This window comes from Carassius gibelio, chromosome B17, assembly GCF_023724105.1.
Source record: "Carassius gibelio isolate Cgi1373 ecotype wild population from Czech Republic chromosome B17, carGib1.2-hapl.c, whole genome shotgun sequence".
Taxonomy (NCBI): domain Eukaryota; kingdom Metazoa; phylum Chordata; class Actinopteri; order Cypriniformes; family Cyprinidae; genus Carassius; species Carassius gibelio.
The window spans coordinates 15,641,314-15,662,306 of record NC_068412.1 but is presented as its reverse complement, the minus strand read 5'-3'; the positions used below and the strand labels follow the sequence as shown (position 1 = coordinate 15,662,306).

General features: G+C 39.0%; 2 protein-coding genes across 6 annotated transcripts in view; one reads left to right on the top strand and one right to left on the bottom strand.

The window, feature by feature from the left end:
• luzp1 (leucine zipper protein 1) overlaps positions 1-6,454 on the top strand; it is a 50,892-nt gene extending 44,438 nt beyond the window's left edge. Inside the window, exons 3-5 of one of the 2 annotated variants that reach the window (XR_008157759.1) lie at positions 1,466-1,652; positions 1,808-2,234; positions 2,488-6,454. Coding sequence is in view for 1 of the 2 variants with exons in the window: in XM_052580537.1 (XP_052436497.1) it covers positions 1,466-1,624 (159 nt within the window). In the remaining variant the exon portion in view is untranslated. Of the gene's footprint in view, positions 1-1,465; positions 1,653-1,807 lie in introns of both variants that reach the window. The other variant, XM_052580537.1, reaches the window with a different exon arrangement.
• A 2,964-nt stretch (positions 6,455-9,418) lies between these two features.
• Positions 9,419-20,829, bottom strand: kdm1a (lysine (K)-specific demethylase 1a). 4 transcript variants are annotated; one of them, XM_052580751.1, is made up of 21 exons: positions 20,725-20,829; positions 19,702-19,986; positions 18,803-18,968; positions 18,558-18,691; positions 17,613-17,691; positions 17,379-17,471; positions 17,014-17,120; positions 16,819-16,900; positions 16,602-16,696; positions 16,169-16,186; positions 15,459-15,601; positions 15,249-15,339; positions 15,032-15,166; positions 13,222-13,295; positions 12,998-13,109; positions 12,731-12,863; positions 12,446-12,633; positions 11,345-11,459; positions 10,879-11,006; positions 10,495-10,641; positions 9,419-10,408 (listed from the first exon to the last, which is right to left on the bottom strand). In XM_052580751.1, exons 2-21 carry the CDS (start codon positions 19,963-19,965, stop codon positions 10,220-10,222), a joined length of 2,493 nt encoding a protein of 830 aa, XP_052436711.1. In that variant the 5' UTR covers positions 19,966-19,986; positions 20,725-20,829; the 3' UTR covers positions 9,419-10,219. The 4 variants fall into 4 exon arrangements, with proteins under 4 accessions (XP_052436711.1, XP_052436709.1, XP_052436710.1 ...); XM_052580749.1 differs by having other exon boundaries at positions 18,791-18,972; positions 19,703-19,986; XM_052580750.1 differs by having other exon boundaries at positions 18,803-18,972; positions 19,703-19,986.
• Between the last annotated feature and the right edge of the window lie 164 nt (positions 20,830-20,993).

The window sequence follows — 20,993 nt, the reverse complement described above, 5'->3', positions numbered from 1 at the left end:
TATTTTATAATATATATTACTGAACACTGAAGAGAGAAAAAAAAAATGAATTTCATGGCATTTCTTTATTTGCTTTAAATTGCCATTCAAATAAAGGGATTTAATTTTCACACTATTTCCTAATCAGAGATATTTAGGGTTTGGTATCGATTGGGTTTTATTCAATACCGGTGCCATTTCGATACTTTTAAAATGGTACCGGTGCCTAAGTGGTGCCTGAATCATTTTAAAAAAGCCTAAAAGGGACATTTAAGAAAATTTTAAAAGATTTAAAATAAATCCATAGCTTTCACATGCTCCTTGGATGCTCTCATTTCCCAAGCTTCCCTTACTCTTAGGCTAATAAATGTATTTCACGATCTGGGTCATTATTTAATACAAAATCACACATAGTGTTTCTATTGTATCTCTGTCAATCATTCTGATATTTACTTAAAATGAGTGCTGTCTGTCACTGTCTTTAATCAGTTCTGTGAATGACTGTATGGTCAGTCTTTATAAAATAGCAACAATGTCATTTGTAAAGTACAGTCTTAGGCACATTAGTATTTTCTCCCCAAAAAGAGTTTTAAGCCAGTTATTTTAGATATTTTGCTTTAGCATGTCAGTAGGAAATATCAGTTTACATTTCCAAACATTCATTTTCCATTCATTTTAATAATAATCTTGTGAGGTTGTTGCCTAAGACTAAGACTTTTGCACAGTAGCGTATGTATAAAGTACGTATAATTAGATTAAGTATATTAAAATAAGTGTAATTAAAGTATGCATTCATATGTGTTAAAGGCTAGAAACAGCTGCGGTGTGATGAGAGAAAACGTTACAGTAGATCAGAAACCAATTGCTCTCTCGTTACATTTTGTAAACTGTATTTATGACAAAGAACTGCACAGATATTCAAACAATCTGTCGATAAACACACACCTTGTCATCTCTGTTTGTGTTTGAGTCCGCTCACGTTGCTCCGCCGCGGTCTGAGGATTGAAGAGCGTGCTGAAAGAAGGGAAGAAGACAGGTCTGCCTCTGGAGTCATATGACATTTAAGCGGACTGACTCTGAGGCGATCGCGAATATGTGTACAGTTTATTGAGATAAATGCTATAGCCCCGCTAAAAAAAGGCTAGCGATGCCCGTGCTTCTTGCGTACATTTCAGAGAACCAGGACAAATGTTTCAACTGATCACTCAGGCATTTAAGAGCCATGAAATTAGGCACCAAATCTTCGTTCTGATTCGGTTCGGTGCATACCGGTTCCATAGCTACAGGTTCCAGATTGGTACCAGGTTTCGGTACCCAACCCTAGTGATATTGCATATAATAAAATTACAATTTTACAGTCAGGCAATTATGTGATTGTCACAGGCCTTTATCCCTTCCAAACATGACAGAATTTGGGGGATATAGAAATCAATTGAAATCATTAGTATATTTAATCACATCTGTTGTATGTTTGTTCTCTTCCCAGTCTGCAGATGATCGAGAAAGCCCACCGTCCTTATGGCGAAGGCAGCCTGCAGGTGACGTGGACCTGTACGAAAAGTCTGGGAGTCGTGGAGCGTGGTCTAGCAGAAACCGAGCAGCTGATGGAAGCCGGTCGTGGTCAAATCGTCATCTGGACAATTGACCCAGATTACCCACATTTCCAACTAGTGGTATGCATTTTTCTTAGAAACTCATTGAGTTACACTTAAATCTAGATACCATATAGGATTCTAGGTTATACTTAATTAAAGCAAGCTAAAAGCTAATTACTCACATGTTAATGAGTCTTGACCTAAAGTATCCTCATGTGTTTTTATTGCCTCAGTTCTTACATCTCAAAGTGGCTCTTGTGCGCAAGGAATGAAGCTCATCTCATCTCTTCAGTTACACCATATCTTTAAAGACCATCAGATGAACAGATTTCCAGACAGTGACTCCTGGGAACCACCTCATTGAGCTCTGACATCAATCACACCTGTATGAATTCACCATCTTCCAGCTGTCGTTTGGGAACAGCAGTCACATGCTCCTACAGCGATGAATCCTCTTCTGCTCCCCGTAGTGTATTAAAGTCTTCAGATGTGACAAGGGAGAGGCGCAGACATGTGACTGTGTTTGAAGGATGTGAAAGGGGCTTTGGATCAGCACTTTGAGAACCCCACACAGTCCTCCCTGGTGCCACAGGTCCTGGTAGATGTCCAAACCTGAGTTTCATGTGTTTTCACAAGGAGCAGGTTACATCTTGTGGCTTTGTAAGTAGTCTGACAATCTCACTTGTTTCTGGATGGTGTTTAATTCAGGAATCAATTGGGATTATTGCACACATCTAAAATTAATTGAAGGCGTTCACACATAGAGCCAGTAGTCAACCACATGCTAAGTCTTAAGTGTGCATTAATGTACATATACCCAGTTTTTCATGCCTGGTGCCCAAGTTTATTTAATCTTATTTGTAATTTGCTCCTTGTATCTGATAATGTCTATTGAATTGTATTATTTTACTAGTACTATTCCTTCATCTTCATCTCTTTAACTGGATTTGATGGTCTCACAATCAGCATAGCGAATACACAGGACCACCGACACTAAGAAGCTGGGAAACACATCTGCATGTTGACTCTTTCCTGTCTAAGTAGCTCTGAAGGGATGTTTGCTTTGGATTCCAAACCAGCTAGAGAAGAATCCAGTCATCTAGAGCTCATCTCGATGTGACCTCGTCCATTTGGGTAGCTAACTGGGATTAACCCAAATGTTGAAATTTATGGAGGATTTTCAGAGCGGACTCCACAGCTGCTCTGTGACTCTACTTGCAAACTTTGCACAGAAAGACATTGGTCCGAACTCTCAGTGTGTCTTGGGAAACCAGCGTTAGGAATTCTGCTGGTCTTAGCCAGTCTTAAAAAAAACCCTAGATGGGTTGTGTTTTCAGTTATTTCAGCTGTACAGCTTCAGCTTGTTGAGCCTTGAGGGTGGCTAGCATGACACCACAGAGGATCCAGAATGCTTAAGTTAGGAATGCCTGTGCTTGGATAAATGGCCTCACCATTGAAAACATCTGAATGCCCATCACTTTGTCCTCATGTGGAAATATTATTGAATAGAGCTGCTGCAGTTGAAAAGTCTTGTACTGTTTCTATTAGGTTTTAAACTCTGGTGCCACCAATGATTTATTTTCTCATTCAGGCTTAGATTCCTATTGTCCTTGAATACTCTAAAGTGTCTGTGTGTATTAATATCTCTCTTATACAATACTGTGTCTCGATTGAACCCGACGATGACGACGAAGGGTCCATTATCCCTCGGCCCGCCAGATGATCTCAGTCTCCAATGTCACTGGAATGTGGGATGTTTTATTTTTGTGTTTGTTTTAATCTAATGCTGTACATGTAAAGTTCTGGGAGTTGATGTTCAGGTGGGCAGTTTGCTTTCTTCGCAGCATCTTACTTGCTTATTACTGCTTTAAAAAGATCCACACCTCACCATCAGTCAGTTTTTCTTCGTTCTGGTTATGTGTGCTTCTGTGTCCTGTATTCATCCCTCTGCTTGGGCTGGAAGGAGTCTTTGAAACACAAGTGGATTTTTTTTTTTTATTTCATTTGGTCTATCGATTGATCCATTTTAAGTCATTCTAATGAATTTGTATTTGCACTTAAATCATTAAAACAGTTTTATAAAGTACAAAATCAGACTAGATCCTTCTGAAAATCAGTTATTTCTGATGTATAAATAATGTTTTTACAGCTTTGGTTTGGATTATACCTCAGAAATGGAGACACTACACATAATTGATGTGGTTTAGCAGCAAAAAGATTTACGTGTAACGAATAATATAATGATTTTACCAACAAACATCAAACCAAGACTTCATTTTCTACACCATACCGCATTTATAGTATATATTTGTCATGCATTTCTGAAAGTTTTTCAATTACTTATTAGACTTCGGTCGGTAGTTTGGCTTTGTACCAAACATGTCTTTCCAAATGCATTCCCCAGACTTCACCTCGGCTTCCTGTTCAGGGGTCTTGGGTTGAAGCGAACATGCTGGTTCCTGTATCTCATGCCCTTGCTTTCCCAGAATACTTCTGCTGTAATCCAAGCTGCCGGTCCCTAAAGCCATTTTATTAGCTGGCTAAAGCAAAGGCAGCAGTCATGATATACAACTCCTGTGTTGGTTGCAGGTCGTAGGTCAGTGCTGCATTTGATGGGCGTATAACTTGTGAGGGAGGAAGTGAGACCAGCTGGCAGCAAAAGAGAAGGCAGAAAGGGTGAACTGTTTGGGATGGTGTCCACGTGTGGTACCAAGAAGGACAAGGAGGGTCAGCCTGGATTCTGTAGAGTTTTAGCCATTTCTCATCTTCCACAAATAGTTTCAGGCATTATGAATTGTAAATCCCTCTATAATAAAATTGTACCCGCTCAAAGCTTGCAAACATGATCCTAAAACTGCAGCATGAGCCGGATGGATGTGATGATATAGTGCGAGTCTGTACTGGAAATCCCAGCAGACTCTTCCCTCCCACCCCCCCGGCCAGGCAAAGGTTTCTAGGCTGCTTTGTGGCTTCAACGCGCAACCGCAGCTGTCGGAAACCGTCATTTTTATGTGCTCACAAGTCAGTCCAAGTTTCTGAAGGAGGCCGACTGAATCCACAATTGTCAAGGAATTCTTCCTCAGTTCTCAACCCCATTAACTAATGTGTCAGTAAACCGTTCGCCCTCAGAAGTCATCGAACACATGTCTTTGATTTTCATTCCTCCACTTCTGTCTTTAGCTCTCGGTGGAAATAATGGCTGTGAGCTTCGATTACACGTCTCAGAACAGATCAAAGGTTATATAGTTTCACATACTGTTCGTTTAAAAGAACTAAATATCTTAAAAATATCTCCCTACATCAAGGTTTTCCTATCTACATCACTTTTGTGTACATTAATGAGGTCAGTCTTAACCTAGTTATGACACCAGTCAGAAAGCATTACCATGTTAAGCTTCTGACAGATGTTGATTGATTACTCAGAATGGTTTTTAATCATTTTTAGTTACAATTTTCTATGCCTTATTGAAGAGAGTAGTAGTAAATTTGTTCTAAATGTCATTTATAAGCAATAAAGTAATATTGAATGTACAGAAGATAAAGTTTGAAGGCCGCATTGTGAGCCGGCATTGGTCCTGAAAGGTCAAAAATAGGTCACGGTGAGAATCTGCACTTAACCAGCACTTAACCTAAATGATTATTTTAAGCCTTTCCTTAACCTTTATGGATTTCATTTTCTAATATGCCTATTTTGTTTTCCCCCAATGAATTTCCCCCTTATCATTTGAATGTACAGCCATCAAAGATGTGTGTGTGTGTGTGTATATATATATACGTGTGTTTGTGCACTGGCCAAAATGAAAGAATAAGTTCACCTACAAACAACTGTGAGGCAGATCTTGTATTGTTGGTGTTGACAAATGGACTGTCCACATTATTTGTATAGACTGCAAAGTGTTTTATTTTAATTGGTCTTCTTTTTTTCCTGTACGGCCAAGTGCTTTGTTCTGCTTTTTTAAACTGACACGTAATGTGCCAAAAATCATTCCAAGATGTTGTAGTTTACAAGGAAACTTAACAGCTTCTTAAGCATTACTGAAATTAAAAGGGTAAATATTTCTGCCGTCAAGCTTTTCCTTCTTTATCTGCTTTTTTCTCCCCTCCTCAAACTACAATAGGATAAGTTTTATTTAAAAGTATCCTGTAATATTGTAAAGTGGGCCATTCATTTTTTCCCTTTTTTTGTTTGTGTAGATGTGTACCTTTATTGGGCTCCTGGAGAGTGTTTTTTGGCTTATTAATTTCAATGTTTTATTTGTAATTTGTATGAACTATTAAATTTAGCAGACTCCGTTCACCAGCTTTTCAAACGTTGCTTTTTTTCTTTCATTCTAAGGGAAGTGTTTAGGTAAAGTAAGATTAATATGTTGAGCCAGAGGCTCAGTATGGTTCAGTTCTGTACTGTTCTCATCTTTTATTAACCGCTCAGACTGTGGGTTTCCCTTCTGTTCATTCAGGGTTCATTCATCTCCTGTGCCGTATTAAAAGCGCTGCCAAAGACAGATTTCAGGCCTTAAACACACTTACGCAAACACGCTGTAACACAGAGTAACTGAATTTAAGTTCACTGATATTTGCTTACGCTGTCTCTCAAAGACACTGCACATATAAATCCAGGCCTGCATCATTAAAGAACGGACAGAATGGTTATCAAGCAGGTGTTGGTACGGTGTGAACCTGTGGTGAGGAAACAGTTGAACATGCTCATTGTATTAAACCTCTCAGTGTCAGCAATAACACACACTGTGTTTCAGTCTTACACCTTTGTACTGTAACATCTGTGCATTTTTCAGCATTGTGCATGGAGCTAGACATCTCTTTAGGCTTAACTGCAGACTATATGTATTCCAGCTAATATAATAAAAGCAACTTGTTTGTAACAGGTTTGGGTTTGTGTTTTTATCTAGTTTCTTTCGATAGTTACTAGACATGATGGACAATGTATAGCCAAGAAGCTCTGTTCTCATTCAATACATATATTGGTGATAACGGTGCAATAAAACAATAAACCAAAGGAATTTGCTAGATAATCAGTATATTTGATTCACACCCCTTTGGCTTTAGCTGGCGGAACATATTCTTTGTGTTGTGCCAGATAGATCAATCTAAATACAACTCCTCAGAATATTGTATTCCAGTCAAGACAGTAAAAATTAGGTGTATGCCTAAAAATGAGGGGTTAGCCCGTGTATTTTGGTCATTTTGAAGCTTAAAGAAGAAAAAAAAAAATCCTGGATATTAATCAAAAATTCACTGGGAATTTGAAGGCCCGTATACTCCAAGAACAAGAAGTGTAATGAGAAACGTTAAATCCAAACCACAACTATACTGATAATGACACAGCAGCAACATTATTACTGGAATCCGAACATTGGTTTAGATTTTTGTTCCAGCTGATGAATCATTAAAACATTTACAGCCAATCAAGACAAGAAAAGTGAGCATTTCTTTAGAGGTACACATACTTAATAGAATCTTATCGTCTGTTGGTGTGAACACTAATATAGTTATTGTTTTGGTGTGAACAGTTTGGAACGCCACGGGGGGACGAGTAAATGACTTGTGAACTGTTCCTTTAAGGCATCAGTACATTGTAAAGTAAACATGTGATTTTATGGCTTGGTACTGATAAGTAATGTTGACTTTTCAGTGAGTTCATAAAGCAACAAACTATTTAAAGAGACACCATAAATCTGACCGGATGCTACAAAGACCTCTAAAACCAGACTTGGAGAGTTCACTCAGCATCCGAATTCACTATTATTTCTCTTCCTTGAAACGGCTCCTAAAGCTTTAATCCTGTTCGGAGAAAAGTCTAGACAGTGAAGTCAGTCTTGTTCCCGCCTTTTCTTCCAGTGTAGAACATTCATCAGCATTACCGAAGAGTTTAAAAGCATCTTAATGGAGCGTTAACATTAACTTGACTAGTGATTTAAAAAAATGAAATATTAGAAGGCCTATCTAAGTGTGAAGGTGTTTGAGTATGAGTGTTTTAGTCCATGGGAAGTATATTTCTGCACTCTGGGCTGCTGGGTGTGTGGGGGCTTCTGTGTTTGAAGGGCACATTGTGAAGTTGTTGTAGTGCGTGGGTGATTAGTAGCATCTGCCTGTGAACAGAATGAGTCAGGTTTGAGTTCTGACACACTCGTGTACCCATGACTGCAATGCCTGTGCATCAGAAATCACATTCATAAACAGACACCGACTCTAGACTCTAATGCGATGAAATATTGATCAGAGATCCCAGAGGGCATCCATGTCTCGGAGAATATTGCAGTATGTCAAAAGGTGTTAAAATAAGAGTTGAATTTGTCAATCAATTTTTATATTATGCAACAAGATTAAGGTGTCTGTCCTGAGGTGGTGCAGCTAGCGCATCATTTCCTGCTACCGGCTAAGGTTGTGGCTTTAGAAAAGTTAATAAATCTAGAGGGACTGGTCTTGAAGTTGCCTGCAGTTAACAGTTCAACATAAAAGCATCCACAAAATACCGTAATATCTAATAGACATGATTTGAGGGCAATTCGGCCCTGTGGTCAATGAGCAGAATGTACTCACATTATCAAAACCACTGGACGACTGCAGTATTATGAATTAAAGTACGGTTGTGGCATCGTGGTGCAGGCTGCTCAAGGCTCTAATCATGAACCAAACTGCTGGGGCCAATATCAGCTCGGGTCCCTCAGACTCCCACAATGCAGTGCAGCTGCCAGGGCCCACACCACACAAACTGGGGTTGAGGCCAGAGGCCTGGAGGGTTATAGCAAGAATAGACAGCGCCAAAAGAGAGGCCAAAAAAGCCTCTGGGCAACATTACATGCGAAGAGGCTGGATAAACTAAGAATAAAAAAAGCAAAGCAGACAGAAATGGGAAGGAAATGGCCAGAACCAAAAGAAAAAGAAAAATTAGACCATGAAAAGGGGCTAAAGAAGCAGGTTAAGAGAACGTTTGACCAAAATATTGTGGATTCTATATGTGGATTTCTATAATTATGGATTACGCACACAAACTTTTACAAAACAGTGGTAAATGGAATTCACCACAGGGAACAGAAAAGATTGAATGGGTCGAGATGCTTTTTTTTTTTAAATGTTGTGATTCAACAAAGTAGTGAAAGATTTTCAAAAGAGCATACTGTGACATACAACCTAGGGAATGTCTCATCAAAAAAGAAAAAAATGTGTAATGGGGACTTTTGTTGATTGGCTGGAGAATGATTATGATTATATATATTGCCATGATTATATATATTGCCAGATGGAAGGCTTTCAGTTTACATCAAGATCCAGTTATTACATTTTGATTTAAAATTAAACATGCATAGATGAATCATTTACAGCAAGAGCAAGAACATTTATTTAGAATTTCCATTTTACGCAAACTTAAACATCTAAGGCGGCAAACTTGTGAGGTTGTTCACAGACAATGTGCACAGAAAAAAAATAAAATAATAATAATCATCCAATTAAGAAAAGTTTGGGTAATGATTCACATCTATATTTTTTTTTAACTTGAGCCAATGAAAAGTTGGCTCAAAAATATAGATGTGAATCATTACCCCAAATTTATTTTAATTGGAGGAATTAAATTTTTTTTTTTTTCAGTGTGAGATGGAGCACTGAAAAATGGAAAAGAACTGGAAGTTCTCAACATGTTTTAAAGGACAATGTGAAAATTTACATTTAACGTTTACATAAAATTATTTATAAAAGCATCAGAGTGGAACACAAAGTATGCATTCATTCTGAACCAGCTCTATAAGGCAAACCTGATACTGAAATGAATAAATAGAAAGAAAAAAAGAAAAATCCACGAAGAACCATAAACTACCAGAAAGCTTGGGTATGAAGCACATTTCATATTTATTTTTACTAACAAAAAACACAAAATATAAAAGATCACAATGAAAATAATTAAATAAAACTTAAGAAAAACATGAGCTGCTCAAGAAAGATACAAAGCTATAACTGATATTCTATTTTAACAGAAACAGACCAATTTGCAACACTTCATGTGCATTCCACTAATAAGCAATTTTTCCTATCAAAAACAATCAAGCTACAAAGTGAAGAACATAGCAAAGTCATAACATTTGCTTTAAATTTTCTTTTTTTTATCTATTCTGGAAAAATAAAAAGGAATGGGTTGGGTAGGCAGTTGGATTTCAACTAATGCATCCATATCCATCTCCTATCTGGTTTTTACAATTGTGACTTTAATGCTTTGCCTTGAAACATCTGATAGGTCGTGTTCGAGGACTTGTGACTTATTACACGTGAATAACAGTCCCAGTTCTTATATATGCCTCAGTGGAGAACAAACCATTTCAGGTAAATTCCAAAACGCCTAGGAATTCTTCTAGAACTATCCACCTGTCCTTTTAGTTGACTTACACGTTAGCCAGAAAAGCCACAGCAGCAGAAGGTGAATGAGTGAAGGGTTGCTTTAAATCTCCAGCTCCCAGACTAGTGAATGATTTCCCTAAAGGCATGTTCTAACACGCAGACACACTCTCCCATAAACACACACACATTCCCAGTCTAAGGAGTCACCCGGTGTCCTTACTTGACCTGCCCGCTCTTTATCTAACAAGACATTCTTTCGCTGAAAATCCCCAACTCACATTCTCTCTGAGTTTAGATGTTTATTGGACGCTGGGGGATGGCTGTGGGTTTGGATTGGCAGTGGCTTGGCGTGGCATCGTGTACATGGCTCCCAGGAACTGATCAGCGATCCTTCCTGCCTCCCTCAGCCCGCTCAGCAGAGCGCCGTGGACCGTAGCAGGATAGTTTCTGATCGTGTGTTCACCCGCGAAGAACAGACGTGGAACAGGCTGCGAAACGCACACAGTCAGCATGACATCTGCTTCTGCGGACACGAGCATCTCAGAGGAAATGAGCAATACGTTCTGACACTCACCTGTGAGGCTCCAGGTATGGCAGGTCCAGGTGTGATGGGCTGGGCCATGAGGTCATAGTCGTTACCAGATGAACCGGCTGCAACGTACGAGTAAGACCCGCGGGCCCAAGGGTCTGCACGCCAGCGACTCACCACCGTCTCCTTTGGCTGCCATGACGACAGACACAGAACACATAGTTGGTTTGTTGTCGCTGGAGCAGAGCCAGACGCTCCATACCGCGGGAAAGAGCTGCAGAGTCTCAGTGTGTGATATATTAAGAGAACTGAACTCCTTTCATTAGATTTAGGTTGACGTTTCCTCTCACAGCTGCTATTCACACAAGCTTTTGTTGCACAGTGAAGAACTACAAATGAAGTAAGTTATTCTGGCACATCCGAGCTCACCTGAGGTACTGCGCTGCTTCCAAAGATGCCCTTGAGGATCGCCAGACAACGGCCAACAATGACATCATCACTGATATTCTCCATGATGCCTGCGGCCTCTCCCGCCATCAGAGCCAGCAGTATGGGAGCTGAGAAGACAAAAGGTCAATTTCAAAGTGAGCTCTGAATGACAGATTTATGAAACCAATATTTTTATTACTGATATATGGTAATTAATGGAAGCCGAATCCAGTCATGGATTGAGCTAATCAAAATCAACAGTTTGGCATCACTGATCTTCGATGGCAAGTTTTTAATCAATTAACATTTTTTATGTTTTATTCTTTTAATTGCCACTCATTACATTTTACAGTGCTGCCGGTAACGATTTTAATAATATGTCAACCACAACAAAAACTTCAACTCAGGGTCATCACAATAGCCCGACGTTTAATACTAAATCATCCCTAAACTAAAGGATGATTACCTTTGTAGAGATTCCAGAATAGAAACAGTTCCCCTCGACTGGCCGTGGTGCTTCCCACATGTCCAAAGAGGTTAACACTGGGGTCCCAGAACACTCTATCAAAACACAACACCACCTAGGACAAGGACAACAAAGATTAGGACAGAATAGGCCTTTTTAAATACAGCTGACTGACATTCTTCTGTGGAACTAAAGATTTTCCTGTGCAAATGTCCTTATTTCTTTTGCCTATTCATTGGAATTTAATGGGCACCAGAACTGTTTGGTTACCAGCGGTCTTCAAAGTGTCTTCTGTGTCCCACAAAAGACAGCAAGTCACACAGGTTTGCAATGGCATGAGGGTGAAGAAATGACAATTGTCATTTTGGGGTAAACTAACCCTTTAATTAAACCCCATTCAAACACTAGCATTCCAAATTTTTTTTAACCACATGCACATATTTTAGCAGATGCTTACGAAACCAATTTACAATGCAAAACTGCCACAAAGAAGCACAAAGCTACTAACAAGAGACTATTTTTGTCACTAAAATTATACAAAATGATAAAATGAAATAAGTACATGCAATCCTAAATGATGCATGTTTTCAATGAAGTCAATGGAATTGTGTTTCAGTGAACATTTCTGACATCCTGCTGTGTTTTGCAGACAGATGTTTCTGATATAGCAGAACCATGAATGAATTTGGTACAACACTGTGCCCTCTTGTGACAAAAACAGAGAAAAGGAGCGGGACAATTGCATAATACTGCAGTATTTTTCTGCTGCAGCTGAACTAGGAGATGAAGTGAGGAGAGAGAGAGAGAGAGAGAGAGAGAGAGAGAAAGAGAGAGAGAGAGAGAGAGTGCAGAGGAGCAGGAGGAGGATGACGCATCCTGGACACTCAATATGTGAGGGGGTAAATTCATTATGAATACACACCTATATCTATCATATTAAAATGACCTGCCCTAACCAGCCAAACCTTAAGCTTCACTCTGTTTTAGCCAAACTGAATTAGTTAGATATACACATAAAATGTCCCATGCTGATACAGGCCAGCAATGTCATTACATCACCACCCTCCCGTCTGCAAAGGAATAAACAGGAATTATTCACACCTTGTTGAGGTTCCCAAAGCCCATTCTCTGGATGGCGGCCGTCTTCCATTCTGGCAGAGGAGGCACAAACTGCACGGCTGGCGGCTGTTGCTTCAGCACTCCCAAAGGAAGAGTACACAACACGGCGTCACACTTATAAATGAACGTCTGGGTAGTGGAGCGGGTATTCACCGCAATCACCTCACAACCTGAGACAGGGAGGAAATGATGGTCATAAATGTAATGACACAAACACACCAAAATACAGTGCCAAGCAGCAGGGGCTGGACTGACTGACTCACTCACCAGATGATGTGTATCGGACCTGTCTCACTGCAGTGTTGAGTTTGATATCCAAACCCTCTGCAAGTGCCACTGGGACACACGAGTATCCATTTCGCACCGTTAGGTGACTGCCGGTGAACTCAAAATCATCGTCCTACTCAAACACAGAAGGAAAAGGGAATTCGGAATCAAACCCATGACATTTCCATATTGAGCACCATTCTCTACAATTTGAGTTAAACAAACACTATTAAGGCATGAAAGATGAAAAAAGTGGCCATGCTGTACCTGATCCCAGTGTTTGAGCGAGAGTGTTGAAAGAGGTGTAGCGTTGGCAAACTCAAGGTTTGCAAAGTGCCAGTCAAGAATCTGTCGGTCTCTCGAAGACAGATAAACATCACTGAAATAGAGATCCAGAATGACATTACTTTTGACTCCATTTGGAAGGACAGACAGGAATGTTAATGTGACTTTAGTGGGGCTGATTACTTTCATAGGCTGTATTTGATTACCTTGGTGGGTTGGCCTCTAGCTCTTGCAGTCTCTCCTCTAATTTGACCTGCATCTCCACCAGCTCATCATACTCCTGCAGCAATAGGACAGGACCACAAATCAGCACACATCTGGGTTTTTAAATGAAAGATGGTGATACCTTTATCAAAACAGCAGGCTGGCCAATAACTTACACAATGCAAATTTAAAAAGCATATATATATATATATATATATATATATATATATATATATATATATATATATATATATATAGCTAATAATAATAATGATAATATTGAATAATATCTGAAAATAGCTTCAAATTTACATTTATTTCAAATGTAGTTAAAATATAAATAAATTTTGAACACTTTATTTTAACTTTATTATTATATATATAAACCAAATTTATAAAAACATTTAAAATTTAGCACATAAAAGGCTATATCTACATGAGAGCCATGGACTAAAAGTATCCCGAAAATTTCCAATGAAGTCAAACCCCAGTGCAAGCAAACAGGCGTCAAAATTCATGTTTCAACCATAAATGGTCTGAAGGACTCTAATGGGCTACAATTGAGAGTGATTATGTGAATTAAAATGCTAAAATTTCCCATTTAAGACCATTTAAGTTAGGAATTTAACTTTTGGCTCTGTGGGCACTAAAGGGAGTATGACAGGGTTAGACTTCGGTTTGGAAAAAGCACTAAAACAACCCAACTGAAACAGCAGGCTGCAATGGTATTATGCTCCATTACCAAGCACAGAGGTGTCTGGCATAACTGGAAAACACTGCTGTGCAGAAAAAAGATATTAAGATTAAGCATGATGGATCCAGAGGTGTCGGCAGTCGCTACCCGAGGAGACATCGTGAGAGATGCTTGGCTGTTGAATAAGAAATCAGCATTGCTGGCCAGTTTGTCAGTTTCTAGGACAACGAATGAGTTTAAGGCTTCAGACTTTTGTATAAATTACACTTTCGCTTTAATTTGACAAAAAAGGATAAGATAAAAGGAACAGCTATACAGTTTTTACAAACCATTTTTAAAAAAATTGTTGACCACTGGAATGGGATCGGGATATTAACTAAGGGTGCTTTCACATCTCTAGTTCGATTCATTTGGTCCGAACCAAGGGCAAACAATTACACATTGTAGCATTTTTCAGCTTTTTTGGTTCCTTTTCACACCACACTGATTGCTTTGGTCAGTACCAGTTGAAACGAACCAAAATGCAGTCACATGACAACATCTGCATCACTCATTGGCCATGATGTATTTCCTAAACTGTTTTTCGACTGGTCAGAATTTATGTTTGGGAAAATCGAACCGCACCAAAGGGGGAAACGAACTCTGGTACGATTCAACCGAACTAAATGAGGCAGGTGAGAAAGCACCCAAAGCCAGAATCTGAATTTGTCATTGACCTGGTTTCCTATATGAGTTTCTATTTGTGTAAGCGTGCACAATGTTTATATGGTCAGTGTGGGGTGAGGTCATGTGGATTCGGTCAATGTGGTGAGTTTGTCAGTTTCTCTGACAACAAATGAGTTTAAGGCTTCTGACTTTTATATAAATTAGATTTCTGCTTTAATTTGACAAAAAAGGATAGGATGAAAGAAACAGAAATACAGTTTTCACAAACCATTTAAAAAAAAAATATGGCCGCTGGAATGGGATCGGGAAATGAACCAAGCCAGAATCTGAATTTGTCATTGACGTGGTTTCCTATATGAGTTTCTATATGTGTAAGCGTGGACAATGTTTATATGGTCAGTGTGGGGTGAGGTCATGTGGATTCGGTCAATGTGGCGAGCTTGGTCTACAACCTTGCAAAGTGCTGTGAGGTCTCTTTGTTTGCTCTTCACCAGGAACTCCGCTGTGATGTCTCTGGGTGGTTTCACCTCACTGGCCTCTTTATACTGCTGATGCAGCTCCTTCACTTTCTCCTTAGTAGCCACCATCTGAACAAGAGTAGGCACAATCAAATTAATTTGGTGCGATTAGTAAGCTGTAACAGAGGGAGTTAGTACATGCATGTATTACCTTGTTCAGAAGGTCTCTAAGCTCCTCTTGAGTCTTCACAATCTTCTTCCAGTGTTCAATCTGTTCATCTTTCACATGTTTCTCCTGCAACCTGAACATAGATGAGCAATGTCAATGTCATGCTATTATCTTTTTACTTTTAAATAACGGGGCTCGATTCTTAATGTTGAGAAACAAAATCTGAAGCAAATAAACACAGAGTTCACTCACTGTATGACTACTTCCAGTGCTTGTCCCAGAGACACGGGTTTGTTGTTAAGAAAGTTGAAGTCAAGCTGGTGGCTGAGGTATGATGTCGCCTCTAACAGGCGATTGAACTCTTGCTCAACCATCTCGTCCTTCTCTTTTGGGACCTTCAGCAGTTACAACCATTAAATCAGCATTAATCAAACTCCGAACACTTGACATCATGGAGAATAATCTATCCATAAATACATTGTCTTGGTTTTTAAACGTGATGTATATATCTGTGTGTGTGTTACATGCATGTGATGAGCACAAAAATAAAAAAATATATCCGAAAAAAAAAAAAAAATTGGAGAAATGTTAGTTTTTGGTATGTATAGAAACAAACTGTGTCATTTTATTAACGGAGAACCGTTGTCCATTAGGGATTCCACTGACCTTAAATGACACACAGAGCTTAATAAATCATAATTTCTGATGTTTCACTGAACAATTCAGATAATTAACTTGACGCATTTAGAGGATAAGAATATATTATAAAAACAGGACGTCTACTATTAAAAAGGTGTATTTTTGGTAGCAAACTGTACTAAACAGGAAGTTGTTCATAAATTATACACCTGTATTGAATATGCAGTTACCACTGGGTGTTGTCTCCAAGTGTGCAAGTAAATCCATTAGAACAGTTCCTCTTATTACATATGTTGTGTGGTATTATAAACAGAAATACTTACACTTGTGCAGCGCTCTCCCTGTATAACCAGGGCAATCCATCAGTTTAAGAAATGAAAATGGAGTGAAATTGAGTGAGAGATAAAAACAAAAGGAAGGATGGGATGTAACAAAGAGAAAATGTTCGGGGGTTAAGAGGGAGCAGAGAGTGAGAGAGAGAAAAAGGCCGTTAGATTGTTCTTTTGTACTAGATAGAGTCTGAGTGCTTGACTTTAAACATAGTTAAGATGCCAATTAGAAGAGAATGGGAGGAGCACCGACTCTTCATGTTTGATATAAACAAGTTTAACTAGTCGATAAATGAAAAATGACTGCACTATAACACTGTAAAAGCTTTTACTCTTATAAAATAACTTCACACATTTCTACCTAAGATCAGAATATTAATGTACATGTCATGTTATAATAATGTCTAAACCCTAATATTACACTCACAGCTTGTCCATTGGCCTCATAGAGCGGACACTTCTGCTTGATCTTGGCCAGCTCCATGTTGACCTGTTTGCTGACTACAGCCATAGGGTTTCCACCTAAAAGAGATGTGCATTTCCATTTCAAACGGTTGCAAAACCTCAGAGATATCTGCCTGAACATATGACTCTGTTCCATGATCAACAGTGCCACCTCCTGGAGAGTATTTGATCATTCTTACCCAATCCAGTCACCACCATGGCACCCAAATCAGCTACATAGTTCCCTTTCCTGAATGTAGCCACTCGCCCTCCTACTCGATCCTACCAAGAACAATTAAGGTTTGTAAAATTAAAAAAACTGTCTCAAGTGTAAAACACTTTTACACTGAGCTCAGTGTAAAATGCTGTAGAGTTTAAAAGTAGCATGTACTTACTCTTGCTTCCAGAACAGTCACATCCATCCCAAAGCTCTGCAGTTGTTTTGCTGCTGCCAGCCCTGACACCCCACCTCCAATCACTATGACTTTCCCAGTTTTCTTTGCTACAAGAACAATTAGAGAGTATAATTAAAACAACACTTGAGAACAGAGTGCTTTCTGTGTTGTGGTTTGTTACCCTGTCAGTCTTTGCATTAGTACCATTTGTCTGTTTAAATGCCTGCTGCAAACAAGCTGTTATTGTTCTCTACACCAGACACATTAAATGTGATTGTGGAAAAAGCCTTGTACTGTTGTCATTCTGTTTGTTTGCACATTATCATCTGTAGATCTGCTCTGTTGGAACATCGAGTCACAATTACTTGGCAGAGGCTTTACTCTCTTGTAGACACCAAAGTTGATGAACCCGTGCCTCTCCAGGTAGCTGTGGATCCGGTGCACCAGGACAGCATCACCTGCAGAGAGGAACCAAAGACAAATGAAAAAGATACAAAGAAAATGTTAAAACACACACAATATAGCCTAAGTGTAATAACATCAGAATTCTCAGAGAAAGGAGATTGGAATCGGAGTAATGTCAGGTGAAGTAGACCCACTGTTGTATGGAGCTTCTAGCTGCTGCACAGTGGCCTCAAAGGTCAGCTGGATTTTGGGGTTGTCCAACCATAGCTGAAGCTGAATATTCGAGAAAAGACATTTTCACAACTGACTGGAAAACACATGATTCTTGTTTATTCTGAAACGCTTGTGCTGCAACAACTTTGAATATATTCTACACTATAATTTCAAAGTTGGGCGTCAGTAAGACTGTCTAATGCAGGGGTCTATAAACTCAGTCCTGGAGGGCCGGTGTCCTGCAGAGTTTAGCTCTCAACACACCAGCCTGGAAGTTTCTAGAGTCCCTAGTAAGACTTTTATTAGCTGGTTCTGGAGCATTTAATTAGGGTTAAAGGTAAATTCAACAGGACATTCAGGACAAGCTTGGAGACCCCTTGTTCTAATGCTTTTGAAAAAAAAAAGTGTTTAATGCTCATCAAGGCTGTTTGATTTGTTTGATCAGAAATACCATAAAAACACATTTATTTCAATTTAAAACTTCTTTCTATTTTAAAATGTAATTTATGTGATATCAAAGCTGAATTTTCAGTCACATTTTTTTAGTGTCACATGATCTGTCAGAAATCATTTTAACAAGCTGATGTTTTTCAAGAAACATGAGTTTATTGTGCTGCTTAACATGATACATTTTTTCATCATCTTTGATGAACTGAAAGTTCAAAAGAACAGCATTTTTGAATCAGACAACTTTTTTAACGTTAATGTCACTTCTGATCAATTTAATGCAGTCATGCTATATACAAGTATTAATAAAAAAAATTAAAAAAGTATTGATCTCAAACTTTAGAAAAGTGTATTAATAGTCAATTAGACTTCTAGAAGAGTTTCTTTTTCTCCTGGCTCCTGCTTTTCAGCTTTAAAAATCTAAGTTCAAATGTTTTAATTATCATAAATTAATTACCTTTCTCCAGCTGTGAACTCACCGTTCGATTCCTAACGTACAAGAACACTTTCTGAGTATGCTGTGGTCCACCAATAATGTCAGGAAAGCATGCAGCTTCCTGTGATGTCATACGGTCATGTGGGAGTCGGCTCTGGAAGGCGGCCCCCTCTACACCTGAAAAGTCACAACACTGATGACAGAAAGCATTCTGAAATATTTTTAAATGTTTTTTTTAAATTCTGTAAAAAGGTGCAAAATATGTATTAATCCAACCTCTTTCCATACCTGATGGTTCCTCAGGTTCACTGTCATTCTCCTCCTCTATTGGTGGGGCTGGTGGAGGAATCACCTGCTTCCTTTCTTTCTCCGCTTTAGCGTTCCTCTCTTCCTCCGAATAATACTCATCCTCCGACAGATTAGCGAGACTCTCGTCCATCTCCCTGTACTCCACCTGCAGCAGGAGGCACAATAAAAGCTTCATTAAAACCTAGCTCTGCTTCCCCTAGGGTGAAACATGACAATTATTCTCTACTCAGACAAAAAAAAAATCACAATTGTTTTTTTTGTGTGTATGCGTGTGTGTGTAGTAATGCAGTGTTTCGCATACATTGGTCAAAACTGACCGCCACAAATAGATTTTCCCAGAGACTTTGCTGAATAAACATGAGCGCTGCACATTTCAAAATCGAAACCTGCTGTGGGTGTTTTTATATCAATGTATTTCTGAAGGAATCCCACTGTCTTCAGACAATTTTGGATGTCTATCATTTCATCTTGCATGTACTGCTTGATAAAGCAGTGTTTGTGAGCTCAGTGCTGCTTTGAAGCCATTACCAGGGAAACCTCTTCCTCTCCCGCTCTAAGCGCCTCTTGCTGGCAGAGAATAAACTTGCATATAGATGCCAGCACAAACAGAGTGCAAGTTTGTGGGAAACACTATAGTGGTCTACCCAGTTTTTACTATTATGCTGTATTTCTTTTTTTAAATATATAATTACTATATAGTATGTATTTAGATTAGATGTAATAATTAGAATGATTTAAAGTTTCAGAGCAATACAAATTAGTGTATACTTGGTGACATATTAATTATTTAATGAGTCTCAGTTCGACTTGGCTCAATATATATGCCTGGCTCAATTATCCCTGTTCAAAGAACAGAAAGGGTCAATATAGATGTTTACCTTTGCTCTTTTACGGCGACTGGTCCTGCGTACTTCTGCAGAGTCTTGATCAACCCCTCCTGGTCCAGGAGGGTGCGAGAGAGGAGGTCCACCTGGTTCTCCACTTGGAGAGGCTCTCTCTTTCTTCTTCACATCTGTTATACCTGGGCCAGAAGGACCAGCTGGACCAGCCTGAGGAGCAGAAAGGGTTTCAGGAGCATGGTCTCCACCATTACCTCCTGAGGAAGAGGAGGAACCTGGGTCTGACTTCTTACTGGACAGCATTACAGATGAAAGAAGCCTCTCCTAAAATGAAGAAACAAGAGTGAATGTAGGTTTACAAACAGAACATAGACAATACAACATGCTCGCTACATATACATCTACATAAATATTAATAATGAACATCTCAGATTCCTTCCACAGTTTGGTCCTATAACTATTATAATGAATGTGCTGTTTTCTATCACAGAGCACATGAACCAATGACTTTGAATGCTCAAAACAACATGAGGTCTGCAGAAGTTGAACGTCGCACTTTTGCACCTGCTCTGAAAAAAACTGGCATTGCTGGATAGACAAAAGCTTTTCGGGTATGAGAGAATATTAGATTTAAAATTGTATTTGAGGCAACCAAAGCAATAAATAAAATATAATTTTAACCAGATTAGCTTTGTCAATGAAGCTAACATTAGCAGATAAACGCTAAATCGCACATATTTAGGATCACAACACCAAATCGCAGCTCTAAAGACGGGCTAACCTTTTAAAAAATATATATTTACCAAACGTTTACAAATATTTTGAAACTATGAAGAAATAAGAAAACTTGTGCGCTCATGCACTGTTTATCGTTAGCTAATATGCTATTGCTAGCGATACGAGCTGTTTTCTCTCTGCTTATCAGACTCCAGGAAAACCGCAGTTCTTCATTACAGTTTATTCATTCTAATTGTTATATGAAGTATTACACATTTATAAATTATATGCATTAGTCTCATCTGCCGTCTTCTGTTGTGTTTATAAAATATTATTCATATTTACCTCCTCGCGGCTGTGGGGAGTCTAGCACAAAGAAACAGAAGCCTGTCCCTACCGGGATCGCTCAACCAATCCGAGTAGACGAAGAGGGTACAGAAGGCGGGATCTAAATTTCCCAGTGTTGTAATTGGGTAGAAGAGCGATCGATCAAACGTTTCATAAAGTCGTTTCATAAAGTCAGGTTCATTTTATTCAAATTTAGCATGCAAAGTTCACCTGTATGCACATTAATGTCCTAAATCAATTACATAAAAAGTCCCATGCCCTTAATT

Excerpts from the sequence above, each read along its gene's own strand:
- kdm1a (XM_052580749.1), bottom strand. The coding sequence starts at position 19,965 with ATGCTGTCCAGTAAGAAGTCAGACCCAGGTTCCTCCTCTTCCTCAGGA. Across the intron at positions 17,472-17,612 it reads GCTAGAAGCTCCATACAACA|GTGATGCTGTCCTGGTGCAC; the intron begins GTGGGTCTACTT and ends TCCTCTCTGCAG. Across the intron at positions 15,340-15,458 it reads GCACTGGAAGTAGTCATACA|GTTGCAGGAGAAACATGTGA; the intron begins GTGAGTGAACTC and ends ATCTATGTTCAG.